Source organism: Dendropsophus ebraccatus, chromosome 1 (genome assembly GCF_027789765.1).
Source record: "Dendropsophus ebraccatus isolate aDenEbr1 chromosome 1, aDenEbr1.pat, whole genome shotgun sequence".
Lineage (NCBI taxonomy): Eukaryota > Metazoa > Chordata > Amphibia > Anura > Hylidae > Dendropsophus > Dendropsophus ebraccatus.
The window spans coordinates 127,126,493-127,150,673 of record NC_091454.1 but is presented as its reverse complement, the minus strand read 5'-3'; the positions used below and the strand labels follow the sequence as shown (position 1 = coordinate 127,150,673).

General features: G+C 44.3%; 1 protein-coding gene across 2 annotated transcripts in view; it reads right to left on the bottom strand.

The window, feature by feature from the left end:
- Positions 1-24,181, bottom strand: part of CCDC3 (coiled-coil domain containing 3) — an 81,377-nt gene that overhangs the window by 45,461 nt on the left and 11,735 nt on the right. The window contains exon 1 of one of the 2 annotated variants that reach the window (XM_069956189.1): positions 3,519-4,064. The exons of the other annotated variant lie outside the window; for it this stretch is intronic. Within the exon in view, the coding sequence (XP_069812290.1) occupies positions 3,519-3,895 (377 nt within the window). The 5' untranslated portion in view covers positions 3,896-4,064. Of the gene's footprint in view, positions 1-3,518; positions 4,065-24,181 lie in introns of those variants that run through there. 2 annotated transcript variants of the gene reach the window in all.

Sequence of the window (24,181 nt, the reverse complement as noted above, 5' to 3'; positions counted from 1 at the left end):
ACTGTCTTTTTACTTATCCAGGATTCTTCTCTCCCCCCCCCCACGCTAAAGGGAACCAACCAATCAGCACTATTGACAGTTAAAAATTAGTAAAGGGCACCTTGCTGCATTGTTTTTTTTGGTGAAACAACAGACACCATGATGGAAACTTGGTGGACCCCATTATGGTAAAAGTGGTGCTGTTGATCTAAAATCTGCACCACAGGTTAATGTATGCACAGATTTTGTATGGATTTTTTCCTCAGGATGTGGATGAAATTCTTAAATCTTATTAATTTAAAGTGTTACTGTCATTTGCATCAGACATGACTAGAGATGAGCGAAACGGGTTCGGTTTCGAGTCGATCTGAACCCGAACATTCGGTATTTGATTAGCTGGGGCTGCTGAACTTGGAAAAAGCTCTAAGGTTGTCTGGAAAACATGGATACAGCCAATGACTATATCCTTGTTTTCCACATAGCCTTAGGGCTTTATCCAACTTCAGCAGCCACCGCTAATCAAATGCGAAAGTTCGGGTTCGGATGGACTTGAGCATGCTCCAGGTTCGCTCATCTCTAGACATGACATGTGAGTCTCACTCCTCAATCCTGAGGTACATCTGGGAGGAGTGCATGGCAGTGAGCTCCATTTAGCAGAACATCCATCTTGTTCGCTCAACAGACTGTAATGAAGCCCCACGGTTACACTAAAGCTGTGTTGAGGGAATAGTATAACTGTGTGGGGTACAATTACCATTTGGGACACTGTCTGTCACAATTATTTTGATTGGGGGAAAATTCTATAGTTATAAGGGCACAGAATGGTACTATTTAGGTTTAGAAGGATGAGAAGCTTGTGTAGAAGGTAAGGAGGGCAGTAAAAAAATTAGGAACAAAAATCTGCAGAGACAAGTCCTGGCTGGAACAAGTCATCATGATGGTCTGGGGCAGACTGAGAGAAAAATTAAACTGCTCCAAACTGGTCTAAGGAAGTGCTCTTTAGCACAAAACAGCTGTTACCAGTGTTTGTGTGTGTGGTGCCCAGTCCATTGTCTGGCGTGAGTATATACACTGTGGATCTGTATAGCTGTATTACTCAGAAATACAGCTGACACTGTTGAGCACTGACTACGCTTTGCTGGTCTCCCCAAATACCAGCACCCACATTTTCTTCTAAGCATAGTCTACTGTACTGTACATAGCCTGCCCTGCCAGTCCTAGTGCTTGGAGAGAACTCCTGCTAACTTCTACCACTGTTAGTAAATGTTCCTTCCTGGCAGTGAAGCTCCAGGGCAGTCAGGGCAGGCTGCGGACATCCTTCAGAAGAAGAGGCTTGTTGTTGGAGGAGTTACAGGAATGCAGGACATTGCATTGTGCACAAGATGTTTTTTTAACCCCCTTGAGAAAATCCAGCATTACAATTATAGCCCATGGGCCATGAAGTACAGATGGCACATCTGTATTAGTGAACAAAATTTATAATGTGTTTATAGTGACAAGAACTGATTTATAGTGACATGAACATATAATAAAAAGTTCAACTAGTTCCTGATACTTTTAGCCTTCAGGCTAGGTTCACGAACAGTTAAATATGGCCCTAAAAAAGGAACAAAGAGGTTATTTTTCTTATCTAGTAATATGCTACATTAAAGAGTATGAAAAAATGTCTGTCTGCACACATTGTAAAAACAAACTTTTTTTTACACTGTGTGCACAGGTGGCTGTTTTTCTATAGATTATAAAGGGGTTGTCCAGGAAGATGAAGATGGCTGAAGCTTTCTGTTCCCCAGCACTCACTTCTGGCAATTCCACACCAGTAAGCCCTCCAAGACGTGGAGGGGGTGAGCGTATATCCAGACCAGTGGCGGATCATAATTTTCTGGGGTAAAAGAATCCTGGGTGCCCACAGCCGACGAACTGCCCACATCTGATCCTACATTGCAAGAGTCACTGCAGCTGCACATCACTCAGGGGACCACTGGAGCATCAGCCACAGGCTGTCTAAGGACTCCATGACACCCATGACTGTCCCGGATCCCTGGGTAAACGCTTTATTCAATTGTGTGTGCTCCTTTAGGGCACACCTGCAATTGACATAGTGCTGACAGGCGGGTGGGTGGGATACCTGGCGCAGGCAGCATCTGTAACACACACTGCCTATCTTGGAAGACTAAAAAAAGAAAGTGTGCACCGGAAGAGGAGCAGTACTGACAGGGAAGCATGTAGGAGGTGAACTTTTTTAATTTGTTTATTTTTCTTTTATATTTATCTACTTTAGAGGAGCTTAGGCATGTACTATAGGGGAACTAAACAGGAGGGGCCATCTACAATAAAGGGGACTACACAGGAGGGGGTCATCTACTATAGGGGTATGACAAGTGGGGCTGTCTACAATAGGGGGACTACCCTGGGTTCCCATCTACTAAAGATAGACCTACACAGGGGGGTATATCTACTAAAGATAAACCTACACAGGATGGTATCTACTAAAAGAGGACCTACAAAGGAGGCCATTTACTAAAGAGGGACTACACTGGTGTCCATCTATAATAAGGGGGGTTAAACACGGGGCATCTACAATAGGAGGACTACACAGAGGGCTATCTACTAAAGGCCAGGGCACGGACACTCTAGGCCCCACCTCGTTGACACTGCTGCTGGAGAAATAAAGATGATTTTTCAACCCCAAAGACAGAACCAGAAGCATTTTGAAAAACACACCCGGGTAGGACTTGTGTTCATCTAATGACAATAACAGTGGTTTGGGGGGTGATTCTATGGGTAGAGATTAGCTTTTAAAAAATATTTTAAAAAATTGATCAGTTTCCAACATTTTTCTCAAGACAATGGAAAACTGATGCTGCAGGATGGCATACAACTGCATCTGTTTTTTACCATCCATCTTTTTCCTTTAAACTGACATGTTAAACGTACAGCAAAAACAGAGTGTGGCCCTAGCCTTAGTATGCACGTAATTCTTGTCTGCCAGATACTTGTTAGCAGACTAGACACTAAACTTTCTGAAACTAGTAAATATGCTCTTCTGGAAGAAGTTTCCTAGGACTGGATGCAGCTTTTCCAGGCCCCCGGTGTGGAGCAGAGTGGAATGGAGCTCAAAGGCGAAGTACTTTGCTTTGCTAGTACTGTAAATTCGCTCATCCCTAGCAGTAACAACTTGTGTAGTGTAATGGTTTTCTAAATTGCAGCTATTCAACAAGTTCCAGCAGTCTGTCACCATACCGGCTGGCTTTATATAAAAGGAATTCAGTCCTTGTCATTCATATACAACCAACAGAGGTCAGTATTGGGCAAAATGATAAAATCTATCTGAAAAATCATCTGATCAGATTAAAATCTAATCCAACCTTTAATAAAATCCATAAAGTACAGTAAATGCAAATAGTTTCTCCTATCCAAATAACTTGTTAATGGAAAACTCTGACACTATCCCAAAAATAAATAACTGATACAGTATTTTCATCACTAAACAGTGTGACCCAGGTCAGCCATGGCAGAGAAGCACATACTATGGCACTCACCTGAGGAAGAAGAAGTAGGAGTGACCTTCCACTACAGTATAGGAGTGACAGTCAAAGTATCCCAGGCCAGTGATGTTGAGTCTGGAGCCTGCAGGTACCTCCAGCATGCTGCCCCAAGCCTGGTCACACATCAGCTCTATCTCAGCTGAGTAGAAGAAGGTGCTGCCCCCTGCCTCATACTGCCAGGGCAGGTAGTTGTAGATGGTGCTGAATATACTGCTGTGGGTCTCCTCATGGACAGCCAGCACCTTGGCATAGACGATGATCTGGGCCAGCTCAGCTCTGCAGCCCTCACTCAGGTGTCTCCACTCAGAGGACAGCTGACAGCCCAGAGCCCCGCTCCACACAGCCAGGGCAGTGAGCACAAAGTGCAGCATTATGGATGGAGCCAAGCAGACTGCAGCTGGGAGAAATCACTGCTTCTCAATGGCGAACTTTACACCCAGCTGTCATAGTCCCTTGTGCCGGGCACTGCCTGCACTCATCTCTCCTGTGCTCATAATGCTATGCAATGGCACATACAAGCCCCCCTCCAGCAGTGCCAGCCTCCCGGCTCAGCACTGCATAAGGGACACAGCACAAGAATGAGGGGCTCCAGCGCTGCTCAGCACGCCCCCTGTCTGCTAACAGCAGGAACGACACCCTGCAGGGGGAGGAACTGCTCTTCAGGATTCCTGACAGGAAAGAATTGGCTCACATGTGGCTGAGCCCTGAAGCATGTTATTATCCTAAAATAGTCTCTCAGTCATAATATGCCTGGGAAACACAGCTGCCAATTACCTGTGCTTGGTACCTATGTATACATCTATTTGCTATGTACTGCCAGCACATATTATATATATATATATATATATATATATATATATATATATATATATATATACACAGTGGTACCTTGGTTTAAGAGTAACTTGGTTTAAGAGTGTTTTGGTTTAAGAGCTCACAGTTTTTCAGAATTGTGACTTGGTTTAAGAGCATTGCTTTGGTTTAAGAGCTCCCTGTAGGGGGTGGGAGGGGAGTGGGGGAGGGGTGTGGTCTGCATAGCGGGGTCTACAGCTCTGTACTCTGACCCAGGAAGTCTCCCTCACCTTCCAAATCATAGCAAATCTACTTCAGGCTGGGGCTTACATCAGGGGACAGGACTGTGGAGGTAATCTCTTCATAGCTGTAACCCCTCTCTCCCCGGAAAGAGAGTGCTGCATGTATGTGCCCACATCTGTCCTGCTCATTCCTTTATGCTCCCTGCAGTCTCTGTCAGCCCTTGTGTTTCCCATCCTCTCCATTACTGTACAGTAACTTATAATATCACATATTCTGCTGTTTCTGAATGTTTGTTTCATCTGTTTTACATATTATTCAGAATAATAAATCATTATTTTTGGGGTGTGGAACCAATTGTCTGCATTTCTATGATTTCTTATGAGAAAATTTGCTTTGGTTTAAGAGTGGATTTGGATTACAAACATGGTCCCAGAACGAATTATGCTCGTAATCTAAGGCACCACTGTGTGTGTATATATATATATATATATATATATATATATATATATATATATATATATATTAAATATAGTTGATAATATGCACATAAGTAAACTTTCCCCAAATTCACATTTTATCAATTAACCTGATTTGCCTGCCATAGGACTGCACTGGCAAGCACTTTCTTTACCAGGGCATTCTAAATGTTTAACTAGAAACGATCACTGCTTAGCTGGGGAGCATTGTGTTAGAAGTGTTCATGTCACTGATCATTAGATAGAGCCAGTAGAAGTGGCGCTTCTATCCCTGGCGCACTGCCATCTCTGTCTCCCTGCAGTAGATAGTCTCCAGAGTCTCCAGACTGACAGCAGCTGGGAATTCTTTATCTTACAACACCCAGGGAGACCAGGGCCCCAGACATCAATGCGGGCAGAGGAGTGGTAAGCGAATACCCCTACCATAGTATTGTATACCCGGACATATTAACCTCTACTACTGTCATATACACTTATCATAAAAGTGGTGAGTAAAACTGATTAACATTAGTACATCTGCCATAATAATACTCATCCATATACAATATGTATTTGTACCCTAGATAACCCTATATTTACCATATGTGGATTGTAAGATCCTGTAGGGTATGACATACTACCAAGAGTCATGGTGCGTTTACACAGACAGACTTATCTGACAGATTTTTGAAGCCAAAGCCAGGAATGGATTAGAAAAGAGGAGAAATCTAAGTGTTTTCGTTATGACCTGTTCTTTGTATTTAGTCTGTTCCTGGTTTTGGGTTGAAAAATCAGTGAGATAAATCGGTCTGTGTAAACGCACCCTTAGGGCGGGTTCACACTATGGAATTCTCGCGGACAATGTCTGCGGAATTCCGTCAGCTGTCCGCCCGCACATCTGGGCGCCTTTCCGCTGGCCCTATAGACACCATTTTATGGGCCGGCATATTCCACTATACGCTGAAAGAAGTGTCATGTCACTTCTTTCAGCGGATCACGGAATACGCCGGCCCATAGAATGGTGTCTATGGAGCCGGCGGAAAAGCGCGTGCCCGTGCGGGCGGACAGCTGACGGAATTCCGTGGACATTTTCCGCGAGAATTCCTCAGTCTGAACCCACCCATAGTTTGGATTATTTATTGATCTTTTCCTACAATCTTTATGGATGTTGTATAAACTTTTTTTTAAAATTCATTCGTTGTATGAACTTTTAAACCTTTATTTGCATGTGTATTGTGTTTTGAAGCTACATATGATCATGAATATTGCAATATATCAAGTACCCTAGTACATGATACTTTTTGTAAATATATTTTTTTCACCTGATATCAAGTACCCCTTTAAGTTATAAAGGACATCTCAACATTCAACAATTTTCTATGGGAATTATATGATGCTCAAAATAACAGCCAGTGTTTTGAGTATCAAGCAACGGCTGTGCTTTAGCATGTTCCAAAGGTCATTGGAGCATTATTCTGGTTCAGAGTCAAAGTTGGCCCATTTGGGTGTCTCTTTAAACAAACTTCTGACATGCCATAGTGACATGTCAGAGGTTTGTATTGGTGGGGTCCGGGTGTTAAGACTCCCACCGATCATTAGAATGAAGGGGTAGACCGAGGTCTACCTCTTCATCTCCCTCTTACTGCTAAAGTAGTGGTGGACAGGATTATAATCGAGCTCTATGGAACTTCCAGCAATCTCTGTAGCAGTGAGACGGAGATTAAGAGACAGAGTGCGAGCTGCTGCACGTCTGCCCCTTCATTCTATTGATTGGCAGGGGTCTCAGCACCCGAAGCTCGACCGATACAAACCTCTAAAATGTCGCTATGGCATGTCAGAAATTTATTTAAATGATAGGAGCCCTTTGATTTTAATACAAAGGACGGAGAAAGGACGGAGTACTATATGTGAGCAACTTAAAATAACCACTGCTGTTCGCGCAATAACGGCTGCAAATGAATGGTACGAACATTAATTTGACGGCCTAAACATTGTGTGTGCCAACAGCCGTTGTCTCCATAGACTTATTAGAAACATAGAAACAAAGAAGATTGTCGGCAGAAAAAGACCACTGGGTCCATCTAGTCTGCCCTTTTAGTATTTCCATTCTTATCTTAGGATAGATATATGTTTATCCCAGGCATGTTTAAATTCTGTTATTGTAGATTTACCAACCACATCTGCTGGAAGTTTGTTCCAAGTATCTACTACTCTTTCAGTAAAGTAATATTTTCTCAGGTTGCTTCTGATCTTCCCCCCAACTAACCTCTCACTGTGTCCTCTTGTTCTTGAGCTCAGTATTTTACTAAAAACTAGAGATGAGCGAAAACTATTCGATCGAGTAGTTATTCGATCGAATATTGCGCTATTCGAAAGATTCGAATTCAATCGAGTAGTGAGGCGAATACGCGGGAAACATTCGAAAGCCCTCCCATCGCAGTTGGCACTTTTTTTAATCCAATGACCATGCAGGGAGGCCGTGAGGGACCCTGGGAGTACGCACGCAGCGCGAAAACGGCGTCTACCCTCATTGGATAGCTGAACCACATGACATATAGGTTTTAGTAGCGTTATGGTTAGGCAGGCTTACTACAGAACCCAAAAGTCCTTTTTAGGGCTAAAATCAAGCGAAAAAGTCATCTCTGAATCAAAAGCACTTCTCAGTGCTAACAAATAGATGATATAACAGCAGCATCAGCATCAGCAGGAGTATTCATTCCAGTACTCTGTGTGTACAAGTGACTTATAGTGTCCCTGTTTAACACCACTAAGGGCACGTTATACATACTGTTCCAGTAGCCCACTAAGGGCACCTGATATATACTGTTTAAGTAGCCCAGTATAAGGCACGTGATACATATTGTTCCAGTAGCCCAGAAAAAGGCAGGTCATACATACTGTTCCAGTAACGTTCGTACAGCATGAAGGGTGATACGCGCGAATACGCGACGCACACTGGAATCATGTATATAACACTGCACAAGAAATACGAACTAAATGTTTGAACACTGCCGTAAACATTCGTAAAGCGTTCGCAAATATTTTTCCTTCGCAACTGCAGAGAGTGGCATTATACTGTGATTTTGGGGTGTTGGGTGCACCCAGGCATACTCCCCCTAATGTCCCAGTGTCATTCCGGAGGTGTTGGCTTCATTTAGGGAGGTTTCATGGGGGACTTGGTGATCTCCAAGTGGTCGAATTTTGATTTCCAAGTGCCGCAAAAAATTTTTTCCATAGACTATAATGGGATCAAATACTCGTTCGAATAGTCGAGTATCGGTGCCTATTCGATTTGAATTCTCGAAAGTCGAGTATTTCACCACTCGCTCATCTCTACTAAAAACACTTCACACCTGAACCTTATTTAGTTTCAGGGGCGTAACTACCACTATAGCAGCCATAGCGGCTGCTATGGGGCCCGCCGCATCAGGGGGCCCCATGGCCTGCTCCTGCAATACACTGGGCCCCCTGAGCCGTCATCATTTTCAGCACCGGGTGGCCCTGCTGGTCTCCTGGGTTTTGCAAATGTCCCTTTAACTGCAAGCACTCCTGACCGGAGCTAGCAGTTATGTAGTTATGACTTCACTTGACTGTTTAGTGGTCAGTCGTGGGGGGGGGGGGCCCAATCAAAAGTTTGCTATGGGGCCCTGCCATTTCTAGTTACGCCCCTGTTTATTTTTTTAACATACTTAAAGGTTTCAATCATGTCCCTCTTTCTCTTCTTTCCTCCAGACTATACAGATTCAGATCCTTAAGTCTTTCCTGATATGGTTTATGCCTCACACCCTCCACCATTTTTGTAGCTCATCTTTGGACCCGTTCTATTTTATCAATATCCTTTTTTGGGTGAGGTCTCCAGAACTGGACACAGTATTCCAGATGTGGTCTCAGTAGAGCTTTATACAGCAGGATCACAATCTCCCTCTTCCTACTGGTTATACCTCTAGCTATACGGCCCAGCATTGGATTTACTTTCCCCACTGCCTGGTTGCATTGGTGACTCATTTTAAGGCTGTCAGAAATCACTACCCCTAAATCCTTCTCTTTTGAAGTCTTTTCCAACACAGTACTGCTGATATGATACTCAGAGGATTCCTCCTCCCCAAGTGCATTATTTTACAATTGGAAACATTGAACTTCAATTGCCAATGTTTGGACCACTTATCTAGCAAAGTTACTGACACCTCCAGGAATATCAACCCTATTACACACTTTTGCATCGTCACCAAACAGACAAACTTTACCTACCAAACCTTCTCCTATGTTACTTACGAACATATTAAAAAGAATAGGACCCAGAACAGATCCTTGTGGCCACCGCTTGTAACCAGTCTCTGCTCGAAATATACACCATTAACAACAACCCTCTGATATCCATCCTTCAGCCAACAACAAATCCACTGAACTATCCAGGAATTAAGTCAAATTTTCTTTATGGGGAACTGTATCAAAGGCTTTGATGAAGTCCAGATAGGCGATATCCACAGCACCACCTTCATCCAGCAATTTTGTGACATTATCAAAGAAATCAATGAGATTAGTCTGACATAATCGGCAGTAAAGCCATGCTGGTTTGGATCCATCAAATTGTTGATTCTGATGGTGCGTTTACACGTAACGATTATCGTGCGAATTTGCGCGATACTGATCGAATTTGAACGATAATCGTACGTGTAAACGCAGCGAACGATAAAACGATGAGCAAGAAATCGTTAATTTTCATCTTTGAACATGTTCTCAAATCATCGTTGGTCGTTCGCTAAAATTTCGCTGATCGCTTCGTGTAAACGGTCGTCGCGAAAGTCCGCCCCCCCCACAGCCCGGCCCCCACTCTTCCGCAGCCCGGCCACGCATCCTACAGCCCCCTGCGCCGGCTTGATCGCCACCCCAATCGTCACCCCCACCGCCCCGAACGTCACCCCCGCCACCCCGATCGTGACCCCCGCCGCCCCGGCCACAAGCATACCTTACCTGCTCGGCATAGCGGGTGTTTGAAATTCCCGGCTCCCCTCTTCAGTGCATTGATTGGCTGAAGAGGGGAGTCGGGAATTTCAAACAGCTCCTCTTCAGCCAATCATTGCTGCTGTGCATTGATTGGCTGAAGAGGGGAGCCGGGAATTTCAAACAGCTCCTCTTCAGCCAATCAGTGCTGCTGTGCATTGATTGGCTGAAGAGGGGAGTCGGGAATTTCAAACAGCTCCTCTTCAGCCAATCATTGCTGCTGTGCATTGATTGGCTGAAGAGGGGAGCCGGGAATTTCAAACAGCTCCTCTTCAGACAATCAGTGCTGAAGAGGAGCACTGATTGGCTGAAGAGGGGAGCCGGGAATTTCAAACAGCTCCTCTTCAGCCAATCATTGCTGCGGAGGCTGCGGAGGAGCGGGGGCCGGGCTGCGGGCAGGCGGGCTCTTGGCCGGCTTAAGCGATCTTAAAGCGGTCGCAAAACGAATTTCCGTTCAATATATCGTACCGTCTAAATGCTGATCGTTATGAAAAAAAAAAAACGTTATTCCGACATCGTTAATCGTACGATCGGGCGAATTATCGTTACGTGTAAACGTAGCATTAGGTGATCCATTATCTTGTCTTGTTCTCTACTCCTTCTTGTGAATGGGTATAACATTGGCCGCTCTCTAATCATCAGGAACATCTCCTGTTAGCAGGGATTGGTTATACAGATCTGTCAGGGGGGCAGCAATCACAGATCCGAGTTCTTTAAGAACCCTTCAATGGAAACCATTAAAGGATGAAAACAATGGCCATTCTTTTTCTTAAAAGTACATTGTGTGAAAATGGCCAGATTCATCCACCCATACCCCTTCCCTTTATCCATCCCCTCCTTTGGTTGAACGTACTGTACTTCAACCAAACAGACGGTGTCTGAATCATGACTAGTCATGGCTCTCTGCCTATCAGCGCACTCTAGGGGAGTGAGTCACAGGAAAAAAGTCCTGTTAAAGGCCATTTTGCCTTTCAATCACTCCTGCATAGTGCTAACAGGCAGAGAGCCTGGTCACAGCTCGGACACCACCCTGATGACGAGTTCATGACTTTCCCCTGCCTCACATGTGATTAAACAGTGTTTAACCAGGACATGAAGCTACAGAGCCAGGAACCCCCACCCCAGAACTCAGGGCTGGCGTTGCATGCACCTAGGAAGTTCTGAGTGCCCAAGCAGCCACAACACCCCCAACCCTAGACCCCCCCCCCCCCCACTTCCCCTGCAGGCCGCCCACTGAGAGAGAAGAGCACCTGGAAATTTGCAGGAGGTAGTAGGTACCAGTGGAAGCAACCTCCCCCCCTCCCCCCCCCCCCGCCCCGAGTCACTTAGGCTATGCCCCAAGTGACAGCTTCTGAGGTCACTTGTCTCGGTTGGCCACAATGGTGTGTCATTGTTGTCCCACCTCTCACAGGAAGCAAGCAAAGACTGAATACCTGGTAAGTATTAAGAGGGGGAGGAGGGATGCTATCAATTTGGTTGAGGGAAGGGGGAATGTGGCATTTAGTCTACTGTCATTATTAGGGGGTCTCAACAGAGGCAGGGGGAGGGCCTAATTATTAGGGTCTGATAATGACAGTAGACTACTACCCAGTGACAGTTTCTTTATTTTTATTTACTTTTTTATATTACAGGTTTAAATAAAGAAGACCGCAGTACTTGAGTGAAATTATTACTTTTCATTTAATAAAAGGGTCAATGAGGGTTTTCTGGGGAGTTTTATTTCAATAAAGATTTTTGTTGTGTTTTTTCCCTACTTATTTTTGGCTTAGTAGTGGAAGCAGTCTAATAGATGGTGTCCATTACTTAGCATTATCCAATAGAACCCTCAACACTTACACCCCCCCCCCCCCCCCCGTTATTATCCCAGGGCTGGACTGGGCGGCAGCAGACTGATATTATTAGGCTGGCAATGGCCAAAATAAATGTCCCTTGCCATCCTGATAACGTCAGGCAGCAGCTGCTGCTGCTTGGTTTTGGCTTGCTTTCTAGCTGGTTATAAAAATTAGAAGGGACCCTGCTTTTTTATTTATTAAACTAGGGCCTTTAAAAACCTGGAGCCGGCCCTGTCTATATGTTGTAAAAATAAGATGTGTGAGAAAATTTTGTGGGGAATTATATTGCACATACAGTGGTACCTTGGTTTAAGAGTAACTTGGATTGAGAGCGTTTTGCAAGAAGAGCTCTCAGTTTTTCAAAATTGTGACTTGGTTTAAGAGCATTGCTTTGGTTTAAGAGCTCCCTGTACTGGGTGGAAAGGGGAGGTAGGGGAGGGTGATGGTCTGCATAGCGGGGTCTGCAGCTCTGTACTGTGACCCAGGAAGTCTCCCTCACCTTAGAAATGATAGCAGATCCACTTAAGGCTGGGGCTTGCAACAGGGGACAGGACTGTGGAGGTAATCTCTTCATAGCTGTAACTCCACTCTCCCTGGACAGAGAGTGCTACTATACTGTGCTCACATATGCCCTGCTATTCCTTTATGCTTCCTGCAGTGTCTGTCAGCCCTTGTGTTTCTCATCCTCTCCATTCCTGCTATAATGTGCCTGCACTTACAGTTAGCTATACACACTGCTGCTATAATGTGCTTGCACTTACAGTCAGCTATACACCCTGCTGTTATAATGTTCCTGCACTTACAGTCAGCTATACACACTGCTGCTATAATGTGCTTGCACTTACACTCCACTATGCACACTGCTGTATAGCAAAGTTTCTGTCACTGTCCTCCTGCACAGCTCTGTGATTCTCACTTCCTGATTTCTACAAACTGCTGCTGTTTTTTAGGGTTTATGCACTTACTATACATTATACTCCCCATGCTGACTGTTATATTGTACAGTAACCTTTAATATAACATATTAAACTTTCTAAATGTTTGTTTAATTTGTTTCACATATTCAGAATGAAAAAAAAAAAAAAAGATTATTTTTGGGGTGTGGAACCAATTGTCTGCATTTCAATGATTTCTTAAGGGAAAATTTGCTTTGGTGCAAGAGTGGATTTGGATTACAAGCATGGACCCGGAACAAATTATGCTTGTAATCCAAGGCACCACTGTATATCATTTGTAAGTAAAGTCCATTGCTTTATCTATGCATCATGGATTTCAAGTGGATATTTCAACCGTTTCAAGTGGACATTTCAACGAAATAGGTCATCCTAAACTCTTGCATATGTATTGAAGACTTGTCTTCTTATGCACTACACTGGGATGTTCACCTTTCACGCTCACACACAGATGAGCTACTACTATTAGGCTATGTTTCCACAATCTACAAAATAGGGACAAGAAAAGGCCTTTACTAAAGGGGTAATCCAACTAGAGGTAAGAAAAAATAAACCTAATATAAAAATAAAAATAATTGCATATTATAGTCCCTAGGGGGGCTTAAAAATGTAAAGGGAAAAAAAACTAACACTATTAAAAGTTTATATTACCCTCCTTTTCCCATTTTTATAATAAAAACCGTAAAAAACATGTTTGATATGGCCATATGCGGCATTGTCTAAATTATTAAAATAAACCATTACTGATCCTGCACGATAAACAGCGTTAATGTAGAATAACACCAAATGCCAACATTGGTGATATCATCTATTAGATAAAATGAAATAAAAAGCTAATAAAATTACCCAACTGCCCAAGTCTGGTTGGTACCAATAAAAACTACTGATCATAGTGCAAAAAAAGCCCTCATATGTCTCCGTAAAACGATAATTGGCCCGATCATACGATTAAAGGGAATCCGTCAGCTCCCGGGCCCTACCTAAGGTGCTGACAGTGTGCTGTCGCTGGCAGCCCTCAGTGAGCATGGTGCATTTTTGGTAATTTGTACAATCTTGCTGAACTAAAGAGTTACTGAGCTGGTGTTCGTGCCACACTTTGCATGCATCCTCCTCCCTCTTCATGAATAATCAATTCTGCCCGGCCTTCTGCTCACTCAGCTGTCAGATTGCAGATCAGTCCTCTGTAGGCAGTTTATGTCTGAAAGAATCTCTTTTCCCTAATGTGTTGGAGCTGTGGTCTAGGGGTAACTCACCTGTCAAGAGACCTGCCAGCAGTTCACTCTCTGGTTTGAATCCCCTGATGGAAATTAAATAGATGTCCTTTTTCTCATTATTGTATAAATTTTAAGGCTATGTTCACACAGCATTTTTGCTTACTATTTTGGTCAGTATTTTGCAACCAAAAGCAGAAATCGGATGTTGTCTCAAATTAGTAATTATTTGCCAATAAATATCGTCCATCCACTCAATTTCAACAGCGTGAGAACATAGCCTTTCTGTGTTTTCAATCCACTTCTGGTTTTGGTTCCAAAATACTGAACAAAAATACTGTGTGTGAACATAGCCTTAAAAATGATACAATAATGGGGGAAAAAAATACATCTATTTAAGTTCCATCAGGGGATTCGAACCAGAGAATGATCTGCTGGCAGGTCTCTAGGCAGGTGAGCTACCCCCTAGACCACAGCTCCAACACATTAGCCTGAAGAGATTCTTTGAGACATAAACTGCCTACAGAGGACTGATCTGTAATCTGACAGCTGAGCGAGCAGGAGGCCGGGCAGCATTGATTATTCATGAAGAGGGAGGAGGATGCATGCAAAGTGTGGCACGAACAACTGCTCTGTGGCTCTTTAGTACAGTAGGAGATATAAGATTGTAAATAATCCGCTGCACAGAAAATTACCAAAAGGCACCATGCTTACTGGGGGCTGCCACCTACAGCACACTGTCAGCACCTTAGGTAGTGCCCGGGAGCTGACAGATTCCCTTAAAGCGTAACTGTCATTTCAGGGTCATTTTTCTGAAAACATTAAATATTAATAGTACAAGCGATTTTAAGAAACTCTGTAATAGGTTTTATGTACTAAAAGAGTTTTCTTCTGTAGTGAAAAAGCAATCTCCCAGCCTCCCCCCTCACATCAAATGAAGCAGGATTTCTGTCTCCATTATGTGGCTATGGAGAGGGGAGGGGCTGTAAAGAGTGACTGAGCACGGAGGATTTCTGCAAAGCACAACACCCTGCAATCTTCTCTCAGTAAGTTCATAGATAAGCACTGACCTTTCTGACACCTGAATTTAGCGTTTTAGGTGCCCAGAGAGTCTACAAACAGCTGACCTTCATGTCACCTCTTCCTGCTCCCTCATCTCCCTCAGCCCCTCCCCCCTTCATAGGCTTACAATGGAGAGAGCAGAGCCCATCTTCACTGGCTTCTCTGTAATGAAGACGTGTTTGCCTGATAATGCACAGATAAGAAGTCAGGGGGGAGGCTGGGAAATTGCTTCTTGAGTACAGGAGGAGGCTTTTTTGGCTGATGAAACCTATTACAGAGTTTCTTAAAATCGCTTATACTACTGATTTCTGCAATAAAAAAAAACATGACAGTTACTCTTTAAAGTGACTCTGTACCCACAATCTATCCCCCCCCCCCACCCAAACCACTTGTACCTTCGGATAGCTGCTTTTAATCCAAGATCTGTACTGGAGTCTGTTCGGCAGGTGATGCAGTTATTGTTTTAAAAACAACTTTTAATTAAACTTGCAGCGCTGTGTCTCACGGCCAGGGCTTACATTAGTATATGCATTAGGCTGGCACCACCTCTATGTCCTTCCTCCCTACCCTCCTCATCATTAGGAATGCTCCAGGCAGATTGCTTCCTACTCCCCAGCTTTGTGCATAATGAACATGGGCTGGATCATTAAGACACCTGTGCAAAGCTGAAACAGCAGTAAATGTTCCTGGATCATTCCTAATGCTGAGGAGGGAAGGAGAGGTGTGCCAGCCTAATGCATATACAAATGTAAGCCCCGGCCGTTAGACACAGCGATGTAGGATTAAAAATTGTTTTAAAAAAAATAACTGCATCCCCTGCCAAACGGACCCCAGGACAGATCTTGGATTAAAAGCAGCTATCCGAAGGTACAAGGGGTTTGGGGGGGTCAGATTGTGGGTACAGAGTCGCTTTAAACGATGTCGGAGTAACAATTTTTTTTTCATAACGATCAGCGTTTAGACGGTACGATATATCGTACAGAAAATTCGTTTTGCGATTGTTTTGCGATCACTTAAGCCTATCTCACACATTGGTTAAATTGGCGAACGACTGTTCACGCAGAACGATCTGCGAATTTTTTGCGTACGATCAACGATGATTTGAGAACATGTTTAACCCCTTAAGGACAGAGCCTGAAATGGCCTTAATGACAGAGACAAATTTTATGAATATGACCAGTGTCACTTTAGTCATTAATAACTTCGGGATGCTTTTACCTATCCGGCTGATTCTGAGATTGTTTTCTCGTGACATATTGTACTTTACATTTCTGGTAAATTGAAGTCGATACTCATAACAAATCTTTATAAAAAAAAAAAAAATAATGTGAAAAAATGTGAAAAAATGCATTTTTCCAACTTTGAAACTTTTTTGCGTATACAGAAAGTGGTTATACCACATAAATTATATATTAAATAGCATTAGCAACATGTCTACTTTATGTTGGCGGCATTTATTAAACTATCTTTAATTTTTTTAGACGATAGGAAGCTTAAAACATTAGCAGCAAATTTCCAAATTTTCTGTAAAATTTCAAAATCAGATATTTTTAGGGACCTGTTCAGGTTTAAAGTGTATTTGAGGGGCCTGTATGTTAGAAAGCCCCACAAAGCACCCCATTTCAGAAACTGCACCCCCCAAACTCTGCAAAAGCATATACAGAAAGTGTTTTAACCCTTTAGGGGAGTCACAGAAATAAAAGCTTAGGGCCACATGTATCATCCGGCGGACGGATGATTTTTGGCGGAAAGTGCCGATTTGCGTATTATTTTATACGCAAATGGCCGATTTGCGAATAAAATAATCGCAAATCGGCACTTTCCGCCGAGTACGCCAGGGGGCGGAAAGTAGGCGGGAAGTGGGCGGAACGGAGGGCGCGGACTCAGAGTCCGCGCGATTTATCATCCGTTCCGCCCAAATGTACGCCGAAAACCTACTCCAGTCCTCAGCTGGCGTAGGTTTTCGGCGGTGCGCACCGGCGCGCACAGGATTTATGTACAGGCAGTCCGCCTCTACATAAATCCCCGTACCGCCGGAGCTGCGGGGGCATTTTTAAGTCCGGCGTAAAAAACGCCGGACTTAATAAATGCCTCCCTAAGTGTGTAAGGAATTTGAAAATTTTAATTTTCTGTGCAGAGATTTTATTGTAATCCAATATTTTTCATAATTATAAACCTATTACCAGAGAAATGCACCCCAATAATTATTGTCCCGTTTCTGCAGTTTATAGAAATACCCCATATGTGACCCTATTGCGCTATTTGACGCAACCACAAGCCTCCGATATAAAGGAGTGCCTAGTGAATTTCAACGCCTCCGTTATATTTGGTCATTTTTGACTGTACCACTTCAGGTTGGCAGAGGCTCTGGGGTGCCAAAACCTAAAAAACACCCCTAAAGGGACACCATTTAGAAAACTACACCCCTCAAGGAATGTAACAAGGGGTGCGGTGAGCATCTGGACCCCACAGGTGCTTCACAGATTTTCCGAACAATATGGCGTGAAAAAAGAAAAAACATTTTTTTACACTAAAATGTTGTTCTAGCCTTCAATTTTTCATTTTCTTAAAAAGATAAGAGGCAAAAAAAGACAAAAAATGTGTAGCGCAGTTTCTCCCGAGTACGGAAATACCCCACATGTGGCGATAAAGTGCCAAGGGTGCGCAGGACGAGCCTCCAAAGGGAAGGAGCGCCAATTGGCTTTTGGAAGCTGAATTTCACTGAAAAGGATTTCAAGGGCCATGTCGCATTTACAGAGCCCTCGTGCTGCCAAGACACTGGAAACCCCCCACAAGTGACTCCATTCTGGAAACTACACCCCTCAAGGAATCTAACAAGGGGTTCAGTGAGCATATGGACCCCACTGGTGACGGGCACAAATGTGGAACAATGTGACGTGAAAGGGAAAAATTTCATTTTTTCACTTTCATGGCACAAATGTGCCCGTCATCAAGGGGTCCATATCCTCACTGCACCCCTTGTTAGATTCCCTGAGGGGTGCAGTTTCCAGAATGGGGTCACTTGTGGGGGGTTTCCAGTGTTTTGGCAGCACGAGGGCTCTGTAAATGCGACATGGCGTTCATCATCCATTCTAGCCAAATCCAACCTCCAAAATCCAAATGGCGCTCCTTCCCTTTGGAGGCTTGCCCTGCACCCACATGGCGCTTTATGTCCACATGTGGGGTATTCACATTTGTGTCCGTCACCAGTGGGGTCCATATGCTCACTACACCCCTTGTTACATTCCTTGAGGGGTGCAGTTTCCATAATGGGGGTCACTTGTGGGGGGTTTCAACTGTCTTGGCAACACAGGGGCCTTTTGAATGCAACATGGCCCCTCGAAATCCATTCCATCCAAATCCAGCCTTCAAAAACCAAATGGCGCTTCTTCCCTTTGGAGGCTTACCCTGCACCCGCATGGCGCTTTATGTACACATGTGGGGTATTTCCGTACTCAGGGGAAATTGCGCTACACAATAAATGTTTTTTTTTATCTTTTAACCCCTTGTGAAAATGAAAAAATCATGACAAGATTAATGATTTAGAGTAAAAATTTTACAAAAATTACACTAAATGTTGGTCTAGCCTTGATTTTTTTCCATTTCCACAAGGGGTTAAAAAAGAAAATGAACACAAAACGTGTAGGGTAGTGTCCCCTGAGTACGAAAATACCCCACATGTGGGTATAATGTGCCATATGGGCACAGGGCAAGTCACCAAAGGGACAGAGCGCCATTTAGAGGCTGGAATGGAGGATGGAGGCCATGTCGCAATTACAAAGCACCTGTGCTGCCAGGACAGTAGAAACCCCCCACAAGTGACCCCATTCTGGAAACTACACCCCATATGGAATCTAACAAGGGGTGCAGTGAGCATATGGACCCCACTGGTGACGGGCACTTACGTAGAACATGTGCCTAGAAAATAAAAAATACAATTTTTTTCATTTTCACGTCCCAAATGTGGCCGTCACCAGGGGGCCATATCCCCGCTGCCCCACTTGTTAGATTCCTTATGGGGTGTAGTTTCCAGAATGGGGTCACTTGTGGGGGGTTTCTACTGTCCTGGCCGCACAGAGGCTTTGTAATTGCATCATGGCATCCTCTAATGGGAATGGCGGCCATACCTACTTAGCTGGGGAAAAGGGACAATTCTAATTTATTTGGGGGTATTAGGCCAATTATTAGTTTATAAGGTTGGAAATGACAGGTGTCCATCAAACTCAACCTGTGTTGATCCAGAGGAAGGCAAAAACCCCTCGTGAGGCAGACGACAGTAGCCTCATCACTGGGAAAAATTCCTTCCCGACTCCATATTGGCGATCAGAATAATCCCTGGACCAACGTGACCCCTGAAATAGGAATAAGGGACAGAATTTAGATAATGTAGAACCCCAGTGACGTGTGGTGCGCCTTGGAGCGATCCAGTATGCAGAGGCCGGGGTGATCAGGACAGGCGTCACACTGGAAAATGGCGTCCTTCCTGATCCCCCTGTTACGCCACACTCTACACTTCTTCTGGGGTCTCCCGTTCTCCAGTGTGGAGGATGTCACCTGGAAAATGTTGTCCTGGTGCGATACGGCGTCCTTCATATCCAGAAGCGCTGGGTCCGCTCCATGGCTGCTAAATATTAGGGCTCTATTACTGCTTCTGATATGTTCGGATCGTGCCGCAAGCTATAGGGCAGCGAGGGACCGGAAGAGGGGGTGCTGGTATAAAGGTTATCCCCGTACAGGTGGTGACCTTTATCCAGCAGTGGGAAGATCAGTTCCCGGACGATCTTCCCACTAACTCCGAGGATGGGGGGGAGGGGGCATCTGGGGGCTGCATTCGGGTGTCCCTTCCTACATACACTCTAAGGGTACGTGCACACTGCGGAATCGCGACAGATAACCCTTCGTGCATTCCGCAGTTGGCACCCGCCGGCGGAGTGATGCAGGCGCACGTCTCCACACGTGTCATAGACTCCATTCTATGCACGGGCGGATTCCGCTCTCCGTCCAACGTGTTCATTCTTTGGATGGACGACGGATTCCGCCCATGCATAACATGGAGTCTATGACACGGGTGGAGACATGCGCCCGCATTAGTCCGCCGGCGGGTGCCAGCTGCGGAATGCACGAAGGGTTATCCTTCGCCATTCCGCAGTGTGCACGTACCCTAAATCTGTAAGTGTACCCTGAGGTACGCTCACACAGTTTGTAGAATTTCACACCATACCGTCATCTCTTATTGGGACGGTACTGGCGGAAAAGACGTGTCTGGGGGGCAGTGCACACTACGCTACCCCCCAGACACATCACTGGATGATGAGGATGATGAGGATGAATGGAGGAAAGAAGGATCCCCCCATTCATCCTCACTGGCTGTTTCAGTGTCGGAGGCAATAACGTATGCGTCCGACACCGAAAACACCCTGGGGGCCATCTTTATACGGGGATTGGTATATGGGGTATGTAGTGGTGTAGTGTCAAACTTTATTCAATGTAGTGTGGTGTAATGTAGTGTTTTTTACGTGTTTTTTTACAGTAAGTATGTAAGTATAAAAAAAAAACCTACGCCAACAAAGGAGTTGCTGATAAATGCCGCACTTATGTGCGGCACTTATAAGCAGGCCGTGGCAGTAGAATATAGAAAAAAAACACCCTACGCCAAAAAGGAGGAGTTGCTGATTAGCAGCGCACTTTCGTGCGATGCTGATCAACACTCAGCGGCGATAGGGTGCGGAAAATAGAAAAAAAAAAAAAAAACTTTATCTACATTCTGAACATCCCTGTAGCTGCTGATAAGTGTATTACACATATCAGCCGCTAGAGGGCAGCAGAGCGCTAAATACGGAAAAAGCCGATGCTGGAGCTGAAAATAGCCGAGAGAAGCCGAACGTGACGTCACGGAGGAAGCCGAAGACCCGAACGAAGACGAGGACGCCGCGAACCCGGAAGACGCCGATCAGGAGCCCGGGACAGGTGAGTAATGTACAAATACCTGCTCTGGACCCCTCGGCTACCTAGCTGAGGGGTCCAGGGCAGGTATTTTTTATTTTGTGGGACTCTGATCGCCGTGCCACCGGCCCGATCGCCGTGAACGACCGGCCGTTCACGGCGATCGGGCCGGTGGCACGGCGATCACCATTACTTTTTCCTTGGACAGCACCGACCGCCATTTTTTTCCGGGTCATCGGGTCGCCGATGACCCAGAAAGGTTCCGATCGCCGCTATTGGCTGATATGAATTGATCAGCCTATAGCGGCGATCGTAAGTACGGGGGGTGTTAACCACCCCCCGTGCCGTGAAGCTAAGATGGCCTGCTATGATTTATAGCAGGCCATCTTCCCCGACCGCTGTGTGTGAACACACAGCGATCGGGGAAACATCGGGCGTACCTATACGCCCGTTTGCGTTAAAGCCCACCCTGAGGGGGCGTATAGGTACGCCCGATGTCGTTAAGGGGTTAAAGATCAAAATGAACGATTTCTCGCTCGTCGTTTGATCGTTCGCTGTGTTTACACGTACGACTATCGTTCGAATTCGTAAATGCAGAATTAGCTAAAAAAATTACGAGGGTATAGACGTCAGAATATGGTGATTCACAACCATGTTTTTTTTTTCTAAAAAGTTTTAGTTACTAAAAAAGCTAAAAAAGGATATAAACTGCCTATTGCTGTAATTATGCAGACCATGCAGTGAACAATATAAAAGCAAAATCCCTAAATAGTTAGTTGTTTTTTTTTACAATTTTGATCCATAAATATTTTTTTTTCCTGTTTTGCAGTATGCCCTATGATAAAATGAAGGATGTCACTAAAAAGGTCCATTTGTCCTGCAAAAATAAGACCTTGTATGGTTCATTATATGGAAAAATATAAGAGTTATGACTCTTTGAATGTGAGGAGTTATAAATTTACCAAAAATCTTATGATCATCATCATTAATAACAGCCATTGTTTGTGTTGTGTTTTCTGCCTTTACAGTATGATCAACTGTATAGTATTAATACGAGCTGTAGTAGATAAGTAACCAGCAATCTCAGTTCCCAGATGGTGTTAGTAAACAGATGTAGTTAGTTTGATACAGATAGCTTTTCTCCTGCAAAATGATGAGCTGTGGAGCGTGCACTGAGTCTGCTGTGAGGTCTCAGAGATGCTGAGACATCTACCCTCTGTGCGAGGGTGCCTGATGGAGGCGCGTCCTCGTGTGCTGGCTACTGCTAACAACTAACACACAAGACCAGACACAAATCTGGATAAAGTGACCACAACTTGTCCACCAGACGTATCTCTATACATACAACGGTGATCCCCTACAACAGACTTGGGAGCACCCACAAAATTCATCTGTAAATTCAATTTTTCCTGGATCAGACTGAGACATGTATCAAGGCATATCCCATTGATACTCCAACACTCTTCCTACTCCCTGAGGAACTTGTCGCCATAGAACAAGGGAAACGCGTTGGATAAACGGAAGAAGGGATATCAGAACCACGACAAAAAAACATCTACACCTGCCTTTTATATGCTACACACTTTGTATATTACCGTATTACCAGAGACTGTGACAACTGACATCTGTAACGGGAAAGACCTACACAACCCTAGCACAGGGTCAGTCCCTCCTGTTGTTTGGGGACGCCTAAACCAGGGGGTCCCACTTCAGTAATAGGCAGGGTTAAACCAGGGGTAACCTATCTCGTACCTTTACCCCTTACCCCTTATACCTCTACCTATAATCATCTAATTATAAAACCTGTTTTTCATGTTTGTGTTTAATGTACATATTATTAAATACATGCTATAAGACGTATTATAGCATTTTCACCACAGTCCTTCCACTTTGTTTATTTATTCTAAAAAAGCCTAGGACTGTGGGAACTCTCTACCTAAGTTTAATCATTAGATTCCCCGACCCAACTGCTAAGCTCTTACCCTGTGACTGGAAACACAAATGTCATGCTTTTCTCCTTTGATTTTTAATGTGTTTATAATAGCTGTTTAATTCAAATTATTATTATCAAAATTCCTCACAGTATCCTTCATACTTAATGTAAATATATAATGGGTGTAACCATATTAAACATTGTATAGGCTCTGTAGAAATAAAAGTTGGCCTAGAGAGCACAAGTCAGGACAGACAACAACAAAAGTTAGCCAAAGTCTCATTGTAAAGCCCTGTGGGAACAAATAGTAAAGGGTAGAGATGTCTGGCTGTGTGTCCTTTGAGTCAGAAAAACTCTGCTATGGGAAATTATTATCTTTACTATTTTTAAATACTCCAAATTACAAAAAGACTTCTACAAGTTACATGGATGAATTATGAACATGTGACACCCATGCATCTTTAGGGAAGCTCTACACGTACAGGATCACAGCGGATTACGCATTGGGCGTTTCGTAGCGAAATCCACTGCGGTACTGTCATTTCCTTTTTTTTTTTTAAATTCTCAATTTTATAAATTTTCCAAACATTTAACATAAAAAAAAAAAGAAAAAGAAAAACAGCAGTGTAAACCACACCCGTTAGGGTGGAACAATACTTTAGAGAAAAAGAACCCGATTAAACCATGACAACAAAAGCACCTGATATTTATGGTAATAAAGAGGCAATTTACACCACACAGCACCCTATAGGGGAGAGCTTGCACTGGTGAGAGAAAGCCTGGGGCACACGACTACCCAGGCGGGGACCAAAAAGGGGACTACTAGAGTAGAAGGCAAAGTTAAGGGAGAGAAAGAAGAAAGAATAAGAGGGAGAGGGTAGGGAGGGGGGGAGGGACAGGTAGGGCCGCTCCTCACTGAGCCAGAAGGGTCCGGTACTCATCCGTCTCGGTGAATTGGTTCCAGTAGAACCACGTCCGAAAAAACTGTGCGTTATGTCCGTGCAGCTGAGCTGTAAGGTCTTCCATATGTTTGGTGTCCTCAACTTTACGAATCCACATTGCTATACTGGGAGGATCAGGACGGAGCCAAAGGGCCGGGATACAGGCTCGTGCAGCGTTAATCAGGTGTCGGAGGACAGAGCGTCGGTAGGATTTGAGAGGGATGTCCGCAATATGCAAGAGAAAAAGTGCCGGGGAAAAGGGGAGCTGGCGATCTGCGAAAGTAGAGGAGA